We start from the raw sequence: 21686 nt of genomic DNA, 5'->3' as shown, positions 1-21686 counted from the left end.
CTGGGTGGACATATTCCATACTGAAATGTCTCACCGGATAGTTTTCTGTAAGCACTGTACATTACTTCCTTATTTGTACGAAATTTATAATACATTTTTTGTGTAATATAATTTATTAGTATGCTGGCAATTAATTTGTGTTCACATTTGACTGTCGTCATGAAAATATTTTCATATTCAGGTAAATGTAGTTCGTCCTTAGCTTTTGGACATCAGTGTATTTAAACTAACTCCTCTTCCAAATCCAGGTTAAAAAAAAGTTGTAATAATTAAAGGGGAAGAAAAAAAAAGAGAACAAAGTCCTGCTTAGATATTGGAGAAGACCACATCAGAGGAGAGTGTGTAGGGAGGAGGCGATGAGGTGCAAATAAAAATTAATGCAAAGTCAACAATTAGCCTTAAATGTAGATTCGATTGATGTCAGTGAAAAGAAAGATAGAGTGCAGAAATAATAATGCTAACATAAATTAATGCAGTGAACGGACCATCGTCAAGACTGAAGGCAATCAGGTCGAATATCATTGGGGCTAACAATGATTGGCATGTTGTGTTGTTAAGAAGAAACTATGTAAGAAATTTTGATTATAAAGGAGGTACCAAGTGGAATACTTCATAAGACAGGAACTTACACAACAGCAATCCCCGTTATTAGTTGGATTCTCTCCTTTCCATTTTTTCTCGTAAATATTAACCATAATTATTTTTATTTTAAAATTAAATCGTTAATAGTTATCGGTAAAGAATATTGATAACTATATAAGACTATTCAAAAGAATATGCAGGTGAATTATTATGTCTGTACACGAATGGTAAGAGTATCAGAAACAAAGGGTAGGACCTCAGATTGTAGCCATTAGTGAGACCTGGTTATCAGAATCAGACATACTAACTGGTATCACAAAAAATGAATATGAAAAAATAACTATTGAATGCAAGTGGTGGTGAGGGTGAGAAATGTAGAAGTGATTGTTCAACTACTGAGCAGCCGTTTTGCTAAAAGCTATCAACCTGGTGTACGCAACATTGAACTAATTACTATCTCTTTACTGGATGAAGAAACTCAGGAGTAAGAGGAGCAGATAATAGAGCTGTTGCACAAACTGAATAAGAATTCAGCAATAGAAACTGCTGGGATATCAGCACGTGTGCTAAAAGAGTGCTCAGATAAACTGGCTACTTCTTTGACCTGGTTATATAATTTGAGTCTCAGAACAGGGAAGATTCCGCAGGAATGGAAGGAATGTATGGTAATCCCATTGCAGAAGGGTGGTGCAAAGACTGACGTATCCAATTATCGACCAATTAGTATTTCAGGAGTGGTGGTGAAGATTTTGGAAAAATTAATTAGGGCTCGCATTCAGAAATGGGTTGACAGAATTTCTACTTTGCAATGAACAACCTGGTTTACTAAGGGAAGGTCATGTTTTAGCAACATGCTCACATTCTATGACAATGTTACCATTGAACTAGACAAGGGGAATAGATACACCATGATACTCTTGGATTTTGCTAAGGCTTTTGACAGAATTCAGCATGGTAGAAATTGGAGAACATGAGATGGGATTATAAACTATTGGCATGGGTAAGAGAATGACCGACTGATAGATATCAAAAAGTGGTTTATGAATCTGCAAGATTGAAGGTAACCAGTGGTGCATCAAGGATCCATGGTCCTTGGTCGATTGGTATTCAATCTGTACATTAATGATATTGGGAAGGATTTGCCAAGTGACATACGGCTATTTGCTGATGATGCAAAGATAAGTATAGTAATCAGGAATGCTGCTGAAATTTAGTCTTTGCAGAATGATTTGAATAGGCGAGAATTGTGGGTATGGGAAAATGGGTGTCAGTTCAATGTCAGTCATTCACTTCGGAATGATTAGATATCCAATGTCGTATTATATTGGTGGGATTAGCCTAGAAGAAACTGATGAGGCTGGGCATCTTGGAGTGTTAGTAGATAGGAAGTTGAAGTCCACGGGCCATGTGTCAAAGATTGTAAATACAACTCAGAAGATAATGGCAATGCTGAAACAAACGTTCACATGTAAAGATAAGGATGTTATTTTGCCTCTTTACAAGGCCTTGATAAGACCTCTCTTGAACTATTGGGTGAAGGTCTGGTCTCCTGGTTTCCGTTGTGATTCTGATATATTGGAGAGAGTACAAAGGAGAGTGTTAAAAATGATATCAGGATTGTGGAATAATGATCAGGAAGACAGATTGAGAATTTGTAGACTGCAGACACTAGCAAACAGGAGAAAGAGGGGTGATATGATTGAGACTTACAAATTTCTGAAAGGGTCATACAGGATTCCAAATGATGGAATTTTTCATTTTTTGGAGGGTTGGGAAAGGACAACAGAGCATCCGTGTAAGTTGAGAAAGAATGCCGCTAAGAAGGAGGTGAGGGATAGAGTTTTCTCTCATGATTAGAATGGATTACCATTAGACGTGTGTGTGTGCGCGCGCAGCAGTGTGAATGAATTCAAGAATTAGTATGTGGCCTCCCTCGATGTGTCCCAGACGCTCTGGTCCTCCCCTCCACCCACGGAGGGGAGGACCAGAGAGTCTGGTATGGTGCCCCATACTTCTGTAAGGGTCGGTTGTCGAGTGGCATTTATGGAAGATGCTCAGAACAAGACAACTGCGATATGACAACAGAAAACTGATAGTTTATTAAAGATGCTATCAGAGTTAAGAACTGTTTACAATAATTAGCATATCCGAATATCCATTTTACTGTGCGTCTTTTAAGATAAGTTCCCTACTGGCCAATCAGGAGTCTCATCGAATCACATGACTCCCCTTATTCATAACAGTAACCCCTTATGAATAAGGGGAGTTACTAATCCGTTCTAATTCAGGAAAGAATTACAACGGATTATTAATTTGGCAGACTTTTTAAATTTGAATACGATGGTGGTTTCTCTTCAAATCTTTCATCCCACACTGATTCTTACCTTGGCAATAAAAAGTTTGGCACCACACAAGGACCACCTCCGAGCACAGTTCAGGTAGATCCTAACACAGTCCATGACACTCCTTCCTCTGAGACTCGTCCACTTCTCGCGGATGCTGTCCATCACGTACCTGACAGAAAGAAAAAAAAGTAAAACGAAACAGTTGTTTTCAAATACATCGCAGCAAACTAACATGGATAAAAATTCATACTAATAACGATCCCACATATGTCTAACCAATTGCAAGGCACTGGATTGTTTGAATTAGATTTACAATGACAATTAGCTCACGCGACAAAACTCACAGAAAACAATTCCATGATCACTCGGTTGTCATGGTAACTACACGAAGAGGAGTTTATTATAGTTACCTTATCCAAGGATTGTTGCGTTAGTCATGAATTGATAAATTCAAATAAATATCTTCCCCCCCCCTCCATTGGATAGAGCAATTTACTGAGGAACTGTACAATCCAGGGAGTATCACCGGAGTTTAAATTAAGGCATTGTTGCCATGCATTTCCAAGTAGCCAAAATAAATACGTGTTTCTTGATTCTATTTCAATGTGGAAGAGAGCGAATAAGTTGTTGGATTTAAATTTGTTTGGGGACTTACGCATCAAAATAAATTCTCACAGTATAAGCCAGTAACGAAGTTTTATTTCAAGAAAGAACCCTGATTGTCTTATTGACTACTAAGGCGAATGCAATTCACGAGAATGTTCTCAATATTAAAAGCAACCATAGAAATATGACTCGCTTAGCATGTACGTGTGGTTGCCATAGTTACAGTGCAAGGAGTTCATTACGTTTCGAAGATTTTTTTGAACTTATTTAACTTTTAAATATCCGAAAGGAATCAGTTATATCAAATTAGGGATTCGGATTGAAGGGAGAATAAACTTAGCCTTTTATTCGTTGTTTCATTGTCCGATATTTCACTTACTTTTCATCTTGACTGTCTTTATACCTCTGCGGATAGAACTTCTCTATGACTTGCTGCAGATGCTGTTGGGGGGTGGTGATGCCCACACTACCGCGAACTTTGTCCCCGTTATAATCACCGTATTCGATCTGAAAATAGATTATTTAACAATGGACTAGTACAGACAACAAACAATGGTCATGCCATGTGAATGCATCCACGTAATTATTAAATATATATTATAAGTTAATATTACTATACTTGGCATATAAAATCTATCAGCTTGTAATTTGCATAAAAATTTTAGATATCTCCATGAGCGTTTGTGCTAAATAGGCTGAAAGGCGCAACATCAATTGAGTTTTTCATTTTTCAAAAGGCTGTGTAGGTTGAAGGGATGAGAATTTTGTTTTTTAGTCACCTCTCAAAAATATCTCGTAAAAATATCAAACTGGTCTCCACAAACTTTTTTTAGGTTTCAAAGTCGGTCTTTTCAAGTATTTTGCACACTTTCAGGTTATTTTTTTCATAGAAGAATATGGGTCCAATGAAAGTGATTTGGGGCATTTCCACTCTATAAAAACACGCAAAAATCAGACTTGTGGATTCAATCTAGGATTTGCAGGGTAGAGAATAAAATGGAGAAGAAAGAGAAGTTAGAAACACACAAATCAGATGACTGATTTATTGAAAATAGATTACCGGAAAATGCAAATAATAAAAGGGAAAAAAAAAGAGTACAGACCTTCAAAAATGGCGATAAAAAAAAATCCGTCTACACTTGAGAGAATAATCTGCGATTAATTTAAAAACCTCCGAAATTGTGAAAATTCTTTGGATCCGCCCAAAAAAATGGCCTTCATAAGATGCCAGGAAAAATCTAAAAAAAAAAAAAAAAATAAATAATGAAAAACAAATTTTTTCCATCTAAAGGATAGTAATCAAAAATTACGCAGCTAAATCCCCCCCCCCCCCCGATGATATCACATGGAATCACCCACAGAAAAGCGAATCCAGTTTTATGCTTTATCACAAGAATCTTGAGTTTGGAATAAATAAGGAAATGAAAAGAATCTACATAAAAGTAGCGGAAATTAAACTGGAAATTAAAATAAGATTAACGTCGAACTATTATGTAAGCCACAGTATAGATACAGCAGCGTGGGCTCTTAGTAGACTAAACAAAACATAAAAAAAAAATTACCAAGAAAAAAAAAATAGCAGTCAAAAATGATATCTAACAAGAAACACTGGAATTAAATTATAAGATTCATTGTATGACCTTTAGTTCGCTTATAGATTCGAGAAGCTTGTCTTGTGCTGTGGATGTGTTGAGACCATCTACAAGAAGGATATAAGAAAGGTGAAGGAGTCACAGAAGAGGCTCAGATTCACAAGGTAGTGGAGATTAACTAAGAAAATCATTACTTTAAATCATCTCTTCGCATTAATTAAGGATTGCTTGTGAAGTCATCCCAACATGATTAAATAACCCTTTACTTTCGGCGTACTCTAAGAAACGGAAGCGTAAGATGACACAGAGAGAAAGTGAACATATATTTATGACCTAACCAACCAATCATAAATTGCTGTTGTCTTTCGTGGACGACGGTGATTTAGGATTAGTTAGTTAGTTTAAGGCAACTAAGGGAAGGGAAGGACACGATATCTTAGTATTTGGAACTTTCAAGCGTGATATTTTTCAAGAACTAGATTTTTCGCATCCTTGAGCCCACTCGAATTAACCCAGATTGAAAAGAGACCAAAACGTTATTTATGCATCCTGCCAACCACACCACAGGCTTCGCAAACAATGGCGGAGAAAGATCAGTAACATAGAACCACCACCACGATGATAGGTGATGTATAAAACCTACTGTTAATTCTCTCTCTCTCTCTCTCTCTCTGTGTGCCTGCGTGTGTGCGTGCGTGCGCGCGTGTGTGTGTGTGTGTGTGTGTGTGCGTGCGCTGCTTTGAAGTCCATCGTCCGTGTTTAAGAGTGAATATTTGGAGTCATATAATTGCTCTGGACATTCAATCCCAAAGCACCTTTAAGGATCTTAAATTGCTGTCTTTACATCTGCTTAGCCCTCCCATTCTTCTTGGAAATGAAGTACAAAATTCCGACGGTTATGTGCGAAATATAATGAGCAACTCCGCATTTATAATTTCAGTTGTCCGGAGAAAAGGTCGCTACTAACGTACTAATCATCAATACTTTATCGCTTCGATTAACATTCGAAGTGTTTTCTGAACAAAAGGGAAACTGAACTCACCTGACCCATCAGCGCTGCTAATTCTAAGCCGAGCTCCCTGCTGAGAGGGAACCTTCCGTGGACGACGTCTTCATTGATCTGGTAAGCGGTCAACAGTCGCTCCTTATCCGTTTCTGCCTTCAACAGTTGCCTAAAACATAACCTGCACGAGAGAAAGAAATTCAGTTTGTTATTTATACATTTATGCGATAGCAAAGGACTGATCATAAATGGAGAACAGAAAATTTTAGGGGGAAATTAAACGTTGGGATATACCATCTGCGCATGTACAGTGAAGATCCTTGTATATCGCAATGTTTTAAAACCATTTAGGATGATTTTCAGCTTCGGGAAGATTAAGTCGTAGAGGTTGGTGAGGAACTGTGCTTTCATTTAGATATCAAAAGAGAAACTAGGCGAAAGCATAAAATGCAATTTCAAGGACTTTTTTTGCAATTTCATTTTATAATAATAAAAATCGATTGGAACACTAACGCCGCGTAGGATTCGCTTACGGAACTATTTTCCAAAACCAGCAAGAAAAAATAGGTCATAAAACCAAAAGAAAAATTTAAAGTAATATATATATATAGAGAGAAGTGATCGGAGTCCCTTCAAGATGTTTAACTGAAATCACTAATTGTTTTTTTTTTTTTTTTTTTTTATTTCTGAGAAGAAAAAAATCTGAATAACTTATTAATAAATTTGAAACCAAATTTTTGAGATTTTTCTAAATCAGTAACTTGCGTCTTTAGGAAAAATGTGTCATATTCGATTGATTAAATTAAATGTATAAAACACTGGGCTGTAATATGATCTTAAAAAAAGATGTTCTCCCCCCCCCCCCCAGTTCAAGCTATTTTTTTTTTTTTTTTTTTTTTTTTTTTTTTTTTTACGTTCGAAATTAACAGATTCTTTTGATAAAGATGATTGAAGTGTTCTGGAACAACGAAACAACAAACGAAATAAATTTTTTCAATTTTGCAAAAATTTTCCCTTACCTGTTTTTGTAAGTGAGTTTCACCACTCTGGTGCTTTCAAACTTGCCCAAATGTTTTTCCCTCAAGGCTTGTTCCCATTTCGATATCACATCACACAGCTGGAAAGAGAAAAACACTGACTGTAGCTTAATTTGATAAAATGTTAGACTTTTCTTCCTTTATCTTAACAAATGATATCACAGCTCCCTGATTTATCCGAATGAATTCAATTATAAATCCCGCCCCTTTCTCCTATGAAGAGGTAATTAAGAAAAAAGTGTATCCACCTACTGGTTACCCTTAATTTAAGATCAGTAAAAATCAGTAAAAAACTCAGTTTTTTTCTCTCACATAATCTCTAATTCCTCAATTAAGAGAAGTGATCAAACATTTCCGGTTAGTACCTGTAAGATAACAACATCCATATCCGCACGTATATAACTTTTATACACGTTATTGATTACATTAACGAAGGTCTTGCATATATTGATTTCTTTCCTAATCTTCCACGTCACTTATAATCTCTGATAAAATGCGTCGATAATTAGGAATAATGAAACCGTTCTGTTCGTTTGGTTTATTGGAGTCACTGTTACATTCTTAAATATATTATTATTATTTGACACCTTCAGGCAAGGAGTCATAGAGGGAGGGCACCTGCTCTACAATCCGTCTCCACCATTCAATCACCAACTGACCGCAACTACACCAACGCCATCTACCGCCAACCACCACTAGTATTTTCCCAGACAATCCCAAACATCCATTCCCACGGCAGGATTCGAACCAGCAGCCTTTTGGCTGCAGAGCGGATACGCTATCCACTCGGCCAACCAAGCCATATATAATTATGTTTTTGTCAATTTTTCGATCTGGTGTTTTTCAGATAAAATTTGGGTCCCATGCCATGGCTCAAATAGATGAGAGGGTGGGGGAAGGCTATTTAGTAATTTTTACCTAATCTCCTCTAGAATGTAATTTTAACATTACTTGTATGCAGATGTGGTATTATGGCGTATTTGACTAAGTATCAGATGACGTTAATGTAGTAGAGTAATGACCCAATCGACGACTAAGATTGAATAATTTCTGGCCTCAGCAGTTCTATCAGTATTTTAACTTCTAAGAAAATCAAAGTCATTTTTTCAAAAATATAGATTTTTTTTACTTTTGGGTGCACATCGTGTAACGTTATCAAACTGAATCCTTTTTAGAATTCACGCCTCGAAATATATCTGCCCAGTCACTGGTTTCGAACATTACCAACAGATATTTAAACACGATTGCGATAACTATAGGGGAATTAGTCTGCTAAATACAGGATATGAAATATATACAGAAATATTAAAAGAGAAGCTAAACAGTATTGTAGAGAACAAACTACTAGAAGAACAAAACGGTTTCTGAAAAGGCCGATCTTGCATAGATCCGATTTTTACTCAAAAATTGTTAATAGAAAAGAGAAGAGAATTTCAAAAAGAAACGCACGTGGCCTTTATTAATTATGAAAATAAAAAAAAAACATTCGACAAAATTAGTAGACAAAAATTGTTTAAAATATTAACTGATTTAAACATACCAAACCAACTTTTACAATCCATTCAAGTTAAATTAGAACACACCTCAGAATGGAAAGATATATGAAAAGGAGTACGACAGATATGTACCCTCTCACTTCTGCTTTCTAATAGATATATAAATAAAACTATTGCAATCTGGAAACAGTATAACCCATTTGGTATACAAATGAAGATAGATACACTACTGTTTGCAAGTGATCAAACAGTATTAGCTACATCAGAAGATGATTTACAAAGATCTTGAAGTTATATCTCAGAACAATATAATATGACAATATCTCAAGAAAAAACAAAAAATAATGACATTCAAAGGAGAAAACCCAATAAGAAGTAAAATAGTGGTAGATAATAAAATACTAGAACAAGTAAACACTTTCAGATACTTGGGATGTAATCTATCATACGAAGAAGAAAAACACATAGACACTAAAATATCAAACTTTGTCAAAGAAAATGGTATAATAAATAATATATTTAAGCCATCCCTAGTACAAAAACACACTAGAATCATACTATATAATGCCTTGTCAAAACCAACTCTACTATACGGAAGCGAAACATGGACCATGAAAAGGAAAGATGAAAAACGAATTCAAACAACGGAAATGAAATTTCTCAGAAACACAGCTGGATATACCAAGTGGGACCACAAAACAAATGAAGAAATCTTACAATATATATAACCAATTAATTACTACGTAAGACATTAGAAGCAAAAATGGCTAGAACACTTAAATCGAATGGACAAAAGCAGACTACCAAAAATATTATACAGATACAAAATAAGTGGAAAAAGAAGCATCGGAAGACCAAGAAAGAGATGGCATGAGACCGGAAGAGGCCACTTGAACTAAAATCCATGATAGGAAGAAGATCAACAGATATTTATTGTTCATTAAGTAGCGTATTGATGAAGCAATGTTATACCGAGGCGACTCGTTAAAAGGTGGAGCAACTCCTTTCTTATCTCTAACCTACCAGTTTCAGAAACTGTTTCCATTAAAATAAAAATGAGTTTATTTTTAGTTTTTATTTGTTTAAGAAACGTGAAGACGTTAATCTTCTGACAAAATACTTCAGTATTTCACAATCGTAACCTTTGGAGTCTTTTATTTTCTTTTCGAAGTCCACTTGATTTAACACCAAAGGCACATCCCTTCCATTTTTTGTGCGATTTTAGTTTACGGATGCTTAAAATTTGAAATCTTCTGTTTTGAATTTTAAATCAAATGATAATATCGACTTGGCTACCTGAATGATGTCATATTCAAGTATGTAATTGTATACATTAATTAATATCGATATATATATATATATATTAATTAACGATAAGTGATGTATTCATAACAGGAAAACATGTTGCCCGCTGAATTGAGCAATGTTTCTTTAGTATCTCTATACCTGGGCGACTCTCATAAGTTCCACTGCGTGATTCCAGTATTCATATTTTGACAATACAGTATTTTATAAATTTTATAAATTAAATTTGTTTCAAATACCCATCAGTATATACCCAAATATACAATATCATAAATTAAATCAAAATACAGGTAATTAAAGTCCTTATAAGGACTGGCTTAAAGGGGAAGCAAGAATGCTTTTCATCTTCCCCGTTATCTGTAGAGGAGAGTGTAGGGATAAGGTGTTATTGAACTATTAAAGCTCTGATCATGGCAGGAGGATAACAGCAATAGCCAAGCCTCAGTTAGAATTTCATTAGCTACAGCATTGCCATTCATTACCCTCCAAGGGTATTAATCACCGCATCTCACGGTCGATCCCTCCAAACCAATACAGGCAATTACCTTATAAGGACTGGCTTAAAGGGCGAAGCAAGAATGCTTTTCATCTTCCCCGTTATCTTGTATGTAAGGATAAGGTTATTGAGCTACATAAAGCTCTGATCATGGCAGGAGGGTAACAGGCAATAGCCAAGCCTCAGAACTTCACTGGCTACAGCATTGCCATCCGTTACCCTCCATCTACAGGTAATTAAGTTCTTAAAGTTCTTAAAAGAACTGGGCGATGGACTAAGTCCTTGACTCTTTATCCCGTCATCTGAATGAAGAAAATCTGTGTGGATGTTGAGCTAAAAAGCTCTAGTCATGGCTGGGTAACGGCAATAACCGAGCCTCAGTTAAAACTTCATTGGCTACAGCATTGCCATTCGTTACCCAGGAAGTCCTAAAAAGGACCCTCTCCCTCCAATTCTATACACCAATGAAGTTTTTAAATAAATAATACTCATACAATTTAATATTAATTAAAATCGTAATTACCTAATGTAATTATATTTTATATCTTTATAAGGACTGGCTTAAAGGGGCGAAGCAAGAATGCTTTTCATCTTCCCCGTTGAGGACAGTGTAGGGATAAGGTGTTATTGAGCTATTAAAGCTCTGATCATGGCAGGAGGGTAACAGCAATAGTCGAGCTTCAGTTAGAACTTCATTGGCTACAGCATTGCCATCCATTACCCTCCAAGGGTTTTAATCACCGCATCTCACGGTCGATTTTCCAGTATTATTTAAAAACTTTATTGGTGTATGTACATATTTTATGCAAAATTTTGGAACTTTTGAAAATTTATTTTAAAAATTCGATTATTTTAATTAATACATAACTTACAGTAGTGTTTTAATAGTATTATATATAAAAAAAAACTGTGGATGACTCTTTCTCTGTTACCTAATTTGAATAATGAGCATCCAATGAAAACACACAACTGCTACATACGTACCTTAGCGTTATTGTGAAGACAGTGTTCCATGCCTTTGTCTATCGGATCATCACTGAACAGAGCAAAACCAGATTGACTTGAATCGCGGATTCCAGCTTCTTCGTTAATGGTTTGAATAAATTCTTCTACAGTTGTTGATCCATCGAAGCCGACAACCTTTAAAAGACACGTGATATGTTTATTTTTAAACTTCACGTAAAATAAAATTTATTTTATATTAGGAATTGTAAGAAATTGAAAGCGTATAGTTTTGTTCTTATTATTATTGATATCATTGCTATATTCACATGATAAAAAATCCTTAAGGAATATAAACATCCACTTAGACAAATGTAATAACTTATATTTGCTATTTTTGATATTTTAGCGTTCTTATGTAAGTGAATTTGAAGCTTAGCCTTAGTATGTGTGACGCGATTTGTGGTTAGGGGATAGGCGATTAAGACATACCTGGTACGTTCCATTGAGAAAGTGCACGGGAATGCTGTGAGGATGAGAGTGATGGTAGGGGTTCTTGAGCAAAATGCTGAGCACCTCCATACGGGACGGCTTGCACTCTCGATTTCCGCTAATCAGTGCCCTCTCCAGAGCCCGCTGACAAAAGGTCGCGTATTTTCCAGCCTCAGACCTGCAACAGTATGGAAGATGCAGAGAAATCATTGAACAGCGTAATTCAAAAAAAAAAAAAAGGCATAAATTAACTTGGGGTAGAGGGAGGGGTTGGGAAGAGGATGCGAACTGCTTACTTCGGATCCGCATTTCGGTGCAGATGCGCTCTGAGGTACCACAGTGTACGATTTTTGGGAATGAAGAGCGAAATAGCCAAGGCTAAGAGTTGCCATCCCTGGACAAACACAAAAGGCGGAGGGTTCAGTTTGCTTTCCGGAGGAGGTGGCTTGTCGTGAGAAGTGGTGGATGTGGGGGATGTTTTCTCTGATGTGTCGCACAGGAACAATGACTGGGTAGCACACAGGAGAAGTTGCTGAAACGAAAAATAATACAATCAACAAATACAGATTGCCAGGTTTTTCTTCAACAGAAGATTAGAGAAAACATGAAAAAAAACAACAAATAATGAATACGTAATTGAAGTTGTATTGCATGGTTGTATTGTATATTTGATTTGACAAGGATTTGTCTCTGTGTATAGAAGCCAATGAATAGTATGATCTGGGCATTTCATCTAATTTCTGATGAGAATTTTCAAAGGGAGTGGGGGTATACACCCTCTGTCCAAAAAGAAAAACCGAACTTTTCGAAAATAAAATAAACTAGTGGCGCCACCTGTTGTATATTTTCGTTGTCGAAAGCGGCAACCTTCATTAGTGTTGTGTCAACTGTTTATGACATTTGTTTCATTAGAAGCCGAGTGACAGTGTGTTTTGACGAGCGCTCGGAAAATGAGTTTCAAACAGAGAGCTGCGATTGACTTTTGTGTTAAACTTGTTAAAAGTTTTACCTAAACGCATCAAATGCTTATCCTGTACTCAAGTTTACGAGTGGTTTAAGCGATTTCAAGTGGTCGTGAGACGCTTGAGGACCACGAAAAGCTGGGCCGTCCAAAAACTGGACTAAGCGAAGTTAACATCAAAAAAGTGCGTGATTTCATCAAAGAAAACCGAAATCGTCCGTGAGATTGATTGAAGATGAATTGGGGATTTAAAACTCAACTGTGCACAACATTTTGAACGAGAGTTTGGGCCTTCTTAAATTGAATTCACTATTTGTTCCCCCACAAGTTGACCGACGACCAAAAAAGTATCGAATTGAACACTGCAAGGACCTCATGAAACCGCTCGTAAGGACTAAAACTTCCTTGAAACAATCGTTACTGGTGAGGAAACGTGCTGTTTTGAGTACTAGCCCGAAACAGCGCCAGAGTGCTGAGTGGAGACCACCAGAAGTGGGGCATCCGAAAAAAAGTCGCTTGGAGAAGTCGAAAGTAAAGACAATGCTGATTTCTTTCTACGATTCCAAGGGCATTATCCACAAACAATTCGTTCCGCTTGGCCAAATAGTGAATGGTGAGTTTTATCCCGAAGTTTTGAAGCGATTGATATAGCGAGAATTCGTCGCGTACGACATGAATATCAAATACTCTGTCACTCTTGGCACTATAACTCGGCTTCTAATGAAACAAATGTCATAAACAGAGGGTGTAGGATACTATGAATGTACGAAATGATTAAGTTTACATTATTACCAACTTCCTATCAACAAGTTTCTGTTATTTTTCGGGTCTACAATATTGTATATTTTTCAATCTTCTAAGTGAATCGAAACACCTAGATTTTGATCTTTCTCTAGGTCTTTTTCCTGCCACCAAACATTTTTTTGCTAACCTTCTCAAAAATGTTTATAACGACCGTTTGTGATTAGCTCTGTTCACATATTCTTGGATGTCAACGGCAGCTTCAAACCTATAAATTCTTAAGGTTATCTAAAGTAAAGGGAGATCACTTTGACTTAAAGATGTAAATAAAATAATAGAAATATGTTCTAGCAAAATCATTTTGACACATTTTACTAAAAATTAACAAAATAACCGGTGATCACAACTCCCCACTCCAAAACACACAGAATATCATTGCTCACGTGTGTTCTAACCACCCGCACACAACTCTTACATTGAGGGAATGTAAAGAAAAATCCGATGTTGCCCAGTGAATTGCTATTTACGCTTTTTTTTTCGCAGAGAGAAGAATTTGGAGAGAAATAAGCGAAAAAATTTTCATCAAGCAACAGTCGAATGCAAAATGGTGAATCAGGATTTGAAGCCGACTTAGTAGAACACATATTTAAATATAGGAGATTGGTTGTCTTTCCTCTAGTAGACGATGTACACTACTGTCCATAAGTAGTTGTTACCTTGAAGATTTTGCATATTTTTATTATGTTTAAAGATCCTGAACCGGTAATTTTACAGAATATATATATATATATATATATATATATATTTATACACACACCCAAAGGGCAATAAAAGTATCCTTATTATAATTAAGGATATTATAATGATACCCCGACGATTAATGCGATCTTTACTGGCTAGCATAATCGAAAAATAACTGGTGCCATGTCGTGATCCTAATGCCTAACTGGTATTATAGTGTGAAACGGTGTTTGGTCGATTTTTTATGAGTTTCATATGTTTAAAAATTTAACTTACCTTTTCAGATTGGAATAACTAGGGAACTGTCTAAAAATAGCATAGAAAAAAAATTATATATCACAAACAAAAAAAAAGTAACCATTACTATTACAGCGTTTCCAATGTTTGTAGTTTAATTGCCATTGAACAAATTAAATCGTTTTATCTTTTCTTTTTCAAACAGAATTTTAGTTTATTATGGTTCGATGATTAATCACCACAATGCTGGGAAGACTAATCTGGGTGGGAACCACATGAAAATCTTCAATAAAGATTTTCCTTCGCTTAAGTTATTTTAGGTTTAGGCTGAAGATCGGGCGACTGTGAGGATCTTGCTGAACTGCACCAGAAAGTCCAAAAGAACAGTCTACGTTTGCAGATCAGCTTGAAGAGCGTCTGTTTTATAATGCATTATAAAAATTGACGAAAAACTGAGAGACTTCTAAAGAGGAAGAAACAAAGATGTTGTCTTGAAGAAAATGTTCCGCAATTTTCGTGCATTGGACAGGTATTCGCATTCCAAACGAAACCAGCAGATATCTGTATACAGATTGACAACCATAGTAAACAAAAAAAAACCTGTCAGTAAAAGCTTTGCCCATACAATCAACATATTAGAATTCCATGGAACTTTTATGGAATGAATTTACAGGACATGTTTGAAAAGTTTCGTCCAACTTTCGCATGCCATTTGCAAATACTATAGGAATTGCATGCAACATCGAGCTACACTTGAGATAAATATGTTTAAATATGTTAGTTTTTTAATTAAAAAATAAAGGAATTTCTGAAATTTTTGTTCTGAAATAAAAAAAAATATTAAAAGTTTCAAAAATGATTTTATGAAATACATATAACAATTATTACTGACATACCGTATTAGTTGATATATTTGCTATAATCAAAATGTTGATTGGATTTTAATGGTATAGATGCGAACACAGATTGATAAGAAATTAACTATTTATGGACTTAATTGCTAATATTTCGCTGGTATTCTATCCAGCATCTTCAGAGCACACAAACAAAATTTGTTACAGTAGCGAGACAAAAATGGCAGCCATGCCTTTTGGTCACTTGCCAAGGCAATTGGACGTAACTTTTGCCCTACACTATTCCCACCTCTATCATACCCAGATGGCTCAATTGCAACATCACCCATAGAAAAAGCTAACCTCCTGGCTTCACACTCTGTCTCCAATGCACGCATAACTGACAACGGCAAATGCCTTCCAGTCATCCCAACTGCCCAACATAGAATGCCCCCTGTATCCTTTTGCCAAAAAGATGTCATAAACCTATTGTCTAAATTAGGCACAAAAAAGTCTCCTAGGTCTGACGGCATTCCTCCAGTTGTCTTGAAGGTCTGTGCACCAGAACTGACTCCTATCATATGTCATCTGTACACACTCTCTTACTTCAATGGTATATATCCCAAAGCTTGGAAACTAGCCTATATTCAACCCATTCCTAAAAAGGGTGACAAATTACTGCCATCTAACTATCTCCCTATCTCACTCACTTCAGTCCAATCGTGCAGTCAAAAGGGATGGAGAAAACCAACTCTCAACTCCTAATCTACCTTGAGGGTAACCGGCTATTAAGCGACCAGTAGTACGGATTCCGTCGAAGCAGATCAACAGGATATCTACTCGCATACATCACCCATCGCTGTACTTGGAGAAATTCGGCGAATTCCAAGTAGTCGCACTTGATATCTCTAAAGCCTTTGAATGAGTCTGGCAGAAAGGCTTACTAAGCAAATTCCCATCATTTGGACTGCCTCAGGACTTCTGCAGCTTCCTGTCTGGATGTGATGGTAGACAGCTCCATATCCTCTCACCATCTAGCTAATGCTGGGGTCCCACAAGGTTCAGTTCTCTCACTGACCCTCTTCCTTCTATATACCAATGACCTACTTCAGTTGACCTCTAACCCAATACACAGTTTTGCAGACAACAGCACATTACACTCCCCCCCCTTTCATTTGACAAACCCTACTCTACACAACTCACTTCAACCCACAGAACATCAACCACCACTGTCCTTAATTCCGACTTCTAAGCCATCCGCCAATGGGGCTCAGATAACCTCGTCAACTTCAACGCTAGTAAAACCCAGTTCTGTCTTATCTCTCAAAAAAAGAACCATTTACCCCCAGCATTGTTTTTGATAACACTCAAATTCCCAGACAAGACGAAATTTCTCTTCTCGGAATTACCTTGACATCAAGCCCCTCCTGGCATAAACACATCACAACCATTACATCCCGAGCTTCCAAAAAACTAGGTTTTCTCTTTCGCTCAAGATGTTACTTCACCTCTAAACAGCTGTTAACCTTATACAAATCACAAATCCGCCCAGCTATCGAATACTATTCTCACATTTGGAGTAGGGCTCTTAAAAGCTCCCTCAAAATGCTTGACTTAATACAGAGAAGAGCAATTAGACCGATAAATGACCCATCTCTCACCAACTCGCTCCCCTCACTTTCACATAGACCTTGGTCTCCGCAATTTGTATATTCTATAAATATTTCCATGGGAAATGTTAATCTGAAACAACATCAATAATTCCCCCACTCTGTACTAAGCCCATTGGAACACGTACAGCTGCCGTCCAACATCCTTTCAGAGTACACCTTGAAACCCACAGAACAAGTTCCTTTTCCTCCTCATTCATCCCTGCTACTGTGGGACAGTCTTCCCCCCTGACATATTTCCCAAGGAATACAGCATACAGGCTTTTAAATCAAATGTAAACAAGTTTCTCCTTTCCCAACCCACCATCCACATATGGTACTAACGTATTATAGGTTGACCAGCCAACCTCTTGTATATGGGCAGAACATTAAAAAAAAAAAAAAAAACAATCCGGTATAACAATGAGACTAGTATGAACAATTGTAGTGTGCAACACAAAGACTAAAGTCCTAATTAGGCGCCATCTAAGTTGGAAAAAAAATCGAGAGAGAAAGCAGGTATATAATTTGCTCTTAGGATGACTATCTCCCAAATCTTTGGTAGATTTATACAGCCATACTTGTTGAGGTTTGGAGTAGGTCTTAAGGCTTCTGTTGATTCCAGGAACAACCGCTCTGACTTGTAGAAGCTTCTGTGCATTACTTTTGTTTCTTTCCAATCGATCCCGTGTGCAGGGGTATCCAAAGCATGCTCTTCTAGACCCGAATTACCATAACGGAAGTGCTGGATATTTTTGTGTTCACTGAAGCAGATGTCATCAGTTCTTCCTGTCTGTGCGTAGTAGGCTCGATGACAAGAACAGGGCACTTCATAGACTGCTGGATGTGATAAAGGAGTGAATCTATCCTGAGGTGAACGGATGAGAGTTGCCAATTTCACATAAGATTTAGATACGGTGTGCAGTTGGTGTTTGCTAAGCACCCTAGATATCTTTTCAAATGTGCCTTTGATGTATGGGATGGTGATAGTTTTGTTGTAGTCTTCTGTGGTAGATAGTGAGGGGGATTTCTGGGTATCATTTAGTATTTTATCTATCTTATGGGGATTATAGCCATTGGTTAGGAAGGTGTGGCGCAGGTGAGAGCAATGTCACTGGAACAAATTGCTCTAGCTTTTAAGATACCATATTGTTGAGAAGGGTGATGATGTGATTGTTTGTGTAAGTATCTCCCTGTATGTGTGGGTTTTCTATAAACCGAAAATGATAAGGAACCTTCTCGAAGACGTGTGATCAGTGTGTCCAGGAAGGGCAGGCAGTCATTGGCTTCTAGTTCCATTGTAAAATGGATTTTAGGGTGCTGGCTATTTAGATGCACTAAAAATGTATTCAATGGGTCTGGGCCATGTGGCCAAATAGCAAACACATCATCAACATAACGTAGCCAGAGACTAGGTTTGAGAGTGGCTCTGTTGATAGCTAATTTTTCCAGATGTTCTATGTAGAAATTGGCTAAGGGGGGAGAAAGGGGCAAACCCATAGCTGTCCCATGTAATTGTTTGTATATTTTCCCTTTCCAAGTAAAATAACCTGCCTGTACTGTGAATTTAAATAGCTGAAATATATCTGGGGGAAATTGTGAATTTAGGAAATTATGGGTTTCAGTTAGTGGTATATTCGTGAATAGTGAGGTGATATCAAAACTCACCATTAGGTCTGAACTATTTAAGGTGTGGTTTTCTAAAACACTGTTTAGGTGGGTAGAATTTTTAACGAAAGAGGGAGAATTGTTTGTGCAAGTGGCTAGTAGTTTGGCTAAATACCTTGTTTGTGGATTTTGGGAACTCCATATATCTTGGGTGTTTTAACGTGGAAGAGTTTGAGTTTGTGGACTGTTTTTTTTGGCTAGGAAGTGACTTTGTTCAATAATTTGCACACCTTTTTCTTTTGTAAGTTGGTGGGATCTATAATTTGGTATGTTGACTGGTCTTGGAGAAGTGCGCGTGCATTTTGCTTTCATATTTTGTGGTATCCATCACCACAGATGCATTTCCTTTTTCTGCTTTGGTTATGGTAATGCGGTTGTTATTTTGTAGCTCTTTTAGAGCCATGATTTCTTTATGCGGGATATTATTTTTGGAAGGCTCAGAATGGATTACGATGTTGGCCACGTCTAACCGAATATTATTGGCTATTGCTGGAAGCAGGTCGTATATTAACGCACTCGTGGCTTCTATGGTTAAGGTTACCGATTATAAGTTCACAACGACGCCATCTTGTTGTAACTGTGACCGCTGCGTAGCAACGCGTATAATCAAAATTGTAGAATTGATGACGTACAATCTCGTTAATAGATGCCTTTCTATCATTGATTTACAACACACACTTTTTTTCCCCAGCACTCTCTCCTATAATTTCTGTCTTTTAAAAATGTCAGCTATATTGATATCACTATATATTGATATTTATATATATTTATTCTTGTATATTTATTCTTGCTACAGCAGAAATTAAAACCGGACAGACATACTCATATATGTCTGCATTTTTTTACACGTAGTCCATTACTAATAGATAGTATTTGAAAAAAATGAAGGTGTCCTCACAATTTTTCAAGATAATGAAGCTATATATGTATTTGCCTGCAGTTTCTATATTATTTCTTATTAAGTTTACAAGTTATTACCAATAATATAGAAAATATGCAAATTTATTTTAAATAGTTAGTATTTATTCAATTAATTGAATTCAAAAGCTATATGACAATCGTGTACATTTTTTATTTGTTTATTTTTAAAAAATTAAACTCCAGATTTTTTTAATGCTTTCGCTTCTCAAGAATTGGTATTTTTTTATTTATTTACTGCATATTTTTTAGATATTGCAAATCGGAGACACAGAAATAATTCAAACTTCAGTTTCAAATTCTGAAATTTTCTCATTACAAAAGCGATAAAGAAAAATGGTGGACGAGTGTTACATTCCCAAAAATACGTCTTACCTGAACTCCAGCCTTGTGGTATGAGTGACGAGATGTTTGCTTGATGAGTTGGCATAACATTTCGTTCTGGAGTTCGGGCTGAGTGAGGCACTGGTACAAGGCATTCTGGGCCAGAACCACGTGATAGTCAATGCCCGAGGTATCCAAGGGAACTGAGATGAAGAGTTGGATGGACTGCAAAAGACATCATTTGTTAATATAATATGCAGAGCTGCATTTTTTGTAGTTACTGAACAGGAAAAAATATTACAAAACTGAAAAAGTGGTCAAAAATAAGTCTTCGGTACCTTAAACAACTTGACGGCCTCGGCTTGGAGCTGTTCGGACGGTAAAGTTGTCAGGGACTGGGTGATGTTGTCCTTGGAAAACAGCAATGTCGGGTGTCTCCATATCACACTATCTAAGTGGGAAATTGATTAACGTAAGCATAATAAAGTATATATGAATTTACGTGGACAGTGATATTATGTACAGTAATAAGAATACTTTTTCTGGAGAACTAAAAGACAACCTTCGATTTATCTTCCAGAAGCCAACTTACTTTCATCCCCATCGACTTCCATAAGCCTGGCTATCAGCTGTTCATACTGGGTACCAGCTAAGTTGTCTCCACAAGATACTACCGTCAAGTGATACAACCATGCATCCTATGGAGAAGGGAAAAAAAAAAGAAAAACTGCCGGTTAGTATTTTAGAAATGAATTAAATAATTGTTATAGTGTAGGGAGGAGACCATAGGATATAAAACATCCATTGGATTGTAGATTATTAGAGTGTCTAAATAGTAATTAACATATTTATTGCTAATAATATTGATATCGTATGGTGATTATATTAATATTGGGTATAGCCTTGAAAGCAGTGGCGTAGCTGGGGGTGGGGAGATGCGCCCCGGGCGGCACTTTGAACCTTTTTGAACTTTTGCAGTTAATTCTAAAATAGTCTCGAGAACTCATTTCCAAATATTGTAATACTACTGCGAATTTTCACAATTGCTGTAAGTGTTGCTAATTGTGAGAGGAGTTTTTCTAAATAAAATTGATTAAGAATTACTTATATTACTATGAAATAGACTTCGCCAATGTCATCGACGATTTTGCTAACAGAAAAGCAAGAAATTGTAATATTTTTGGTGTGTATTGAGAGGGGCGGCAAACTCAGGGATCGCCCCAGGTGTGCAAAAGCTCTAGCTACGCCGCTGCTTGAGAGCATCTTATATTCTGCTCAGATCTTGTTAAGATATCTGAACAGCTGCAGCACACTAAACTATGGAAGTGATGCAGACACATTTAGTACTGGGACTGGATATCCACACGGCGCTAAAAAACAGATACCTCTAAACAAGATAAATTACCTAAGACATTAAATAGAAAACATTTTATATGTGCTGAAATATAAACCGCAAATGTTAAGCGTATTATATTCATAAAAGCCTATTCTAACTTTGAAAATGTGAAATAATATTCGAAGTTGTTTGGATTTAATACAGCCCAACTTACATTTTTATCATGTTACTACAGTTGATTTTGAATGATGCACTATTCATCGAAATATTCGTGACGTAAATATCTGCTTTGATCATTATCCTTATAAGGACTTACTTAAAGGGGCGAAGCAAGAATGCTTTTCATCTTCCCCGTTATCTGTAGAGGACAGTGTAGGGATAA

General features: G+C 36.6%; 1 protein-coding gene across 1 annotated transcript in view; it reads right to left on the bottom strand.

Annotated features, from left to right (window-relative positions):
• LOC150101431 (pleckstrin homology domain-containing family H member 1-like) overlaps nt 1-21686 on the bottom strand; it is a 335105-nt gene that overhangs the window by 63003 nt on the left and 250416 nt on the right. The window contains exons 18-27 of the mRNA XM_090400895.1: nt 20561-20666; nt 20307-20419; nt 20020-20193; nt 12193-12428; nt 11897-12074; nt 11447-11602; nt 7148-7245; nt 6168-6309; nt 3913-4040; nt 2967-3096 (exon numbers count right to left, since the gene is read on the bottom strand). Coding sequence (XP_090257021.1) covers nt 2967-3096; nt 3913-4040; nt 6168-6309; nt 7148-7245; nt 11447-11602; nt 11897-12074; nt 12193-12428; nt 20020-20193; nt 20307-20419; nt 20561-20666 — 1461 coding nt within the window. The remainder of the gene's footprint in view (nt 1-2966; nt 3097-3912; nt 4041-6167; nt 6310-7147; nt 7246-11446; nt 11603-11896; nt 12075-12192; nt 12429-20019; nt 20194-20306; nt 20420-20560; nt 20667-21686) is intronic.

This window comes from Typopeltis vanoorti, chromosome 11 (assembly GCF_054136105.1).
Source record: "Typopeltis vanoorti isolate ZY-2024b chromosome 11, IOZ_Tvanoo_1.0, whole genome shotgun sequence".
Lineage (NCBI taxonomy): Eukaryota > Metazoa > Arthropoda > Arachnida > Uropygi > Thelyphonidae > Typopeltis > Typopeltis vanoorti.
The sequence above is the reverse complement of the archived record's forward strand: the minus strand, read 5'-3'. Positions and strand labels throughout refer to the sequence as shown.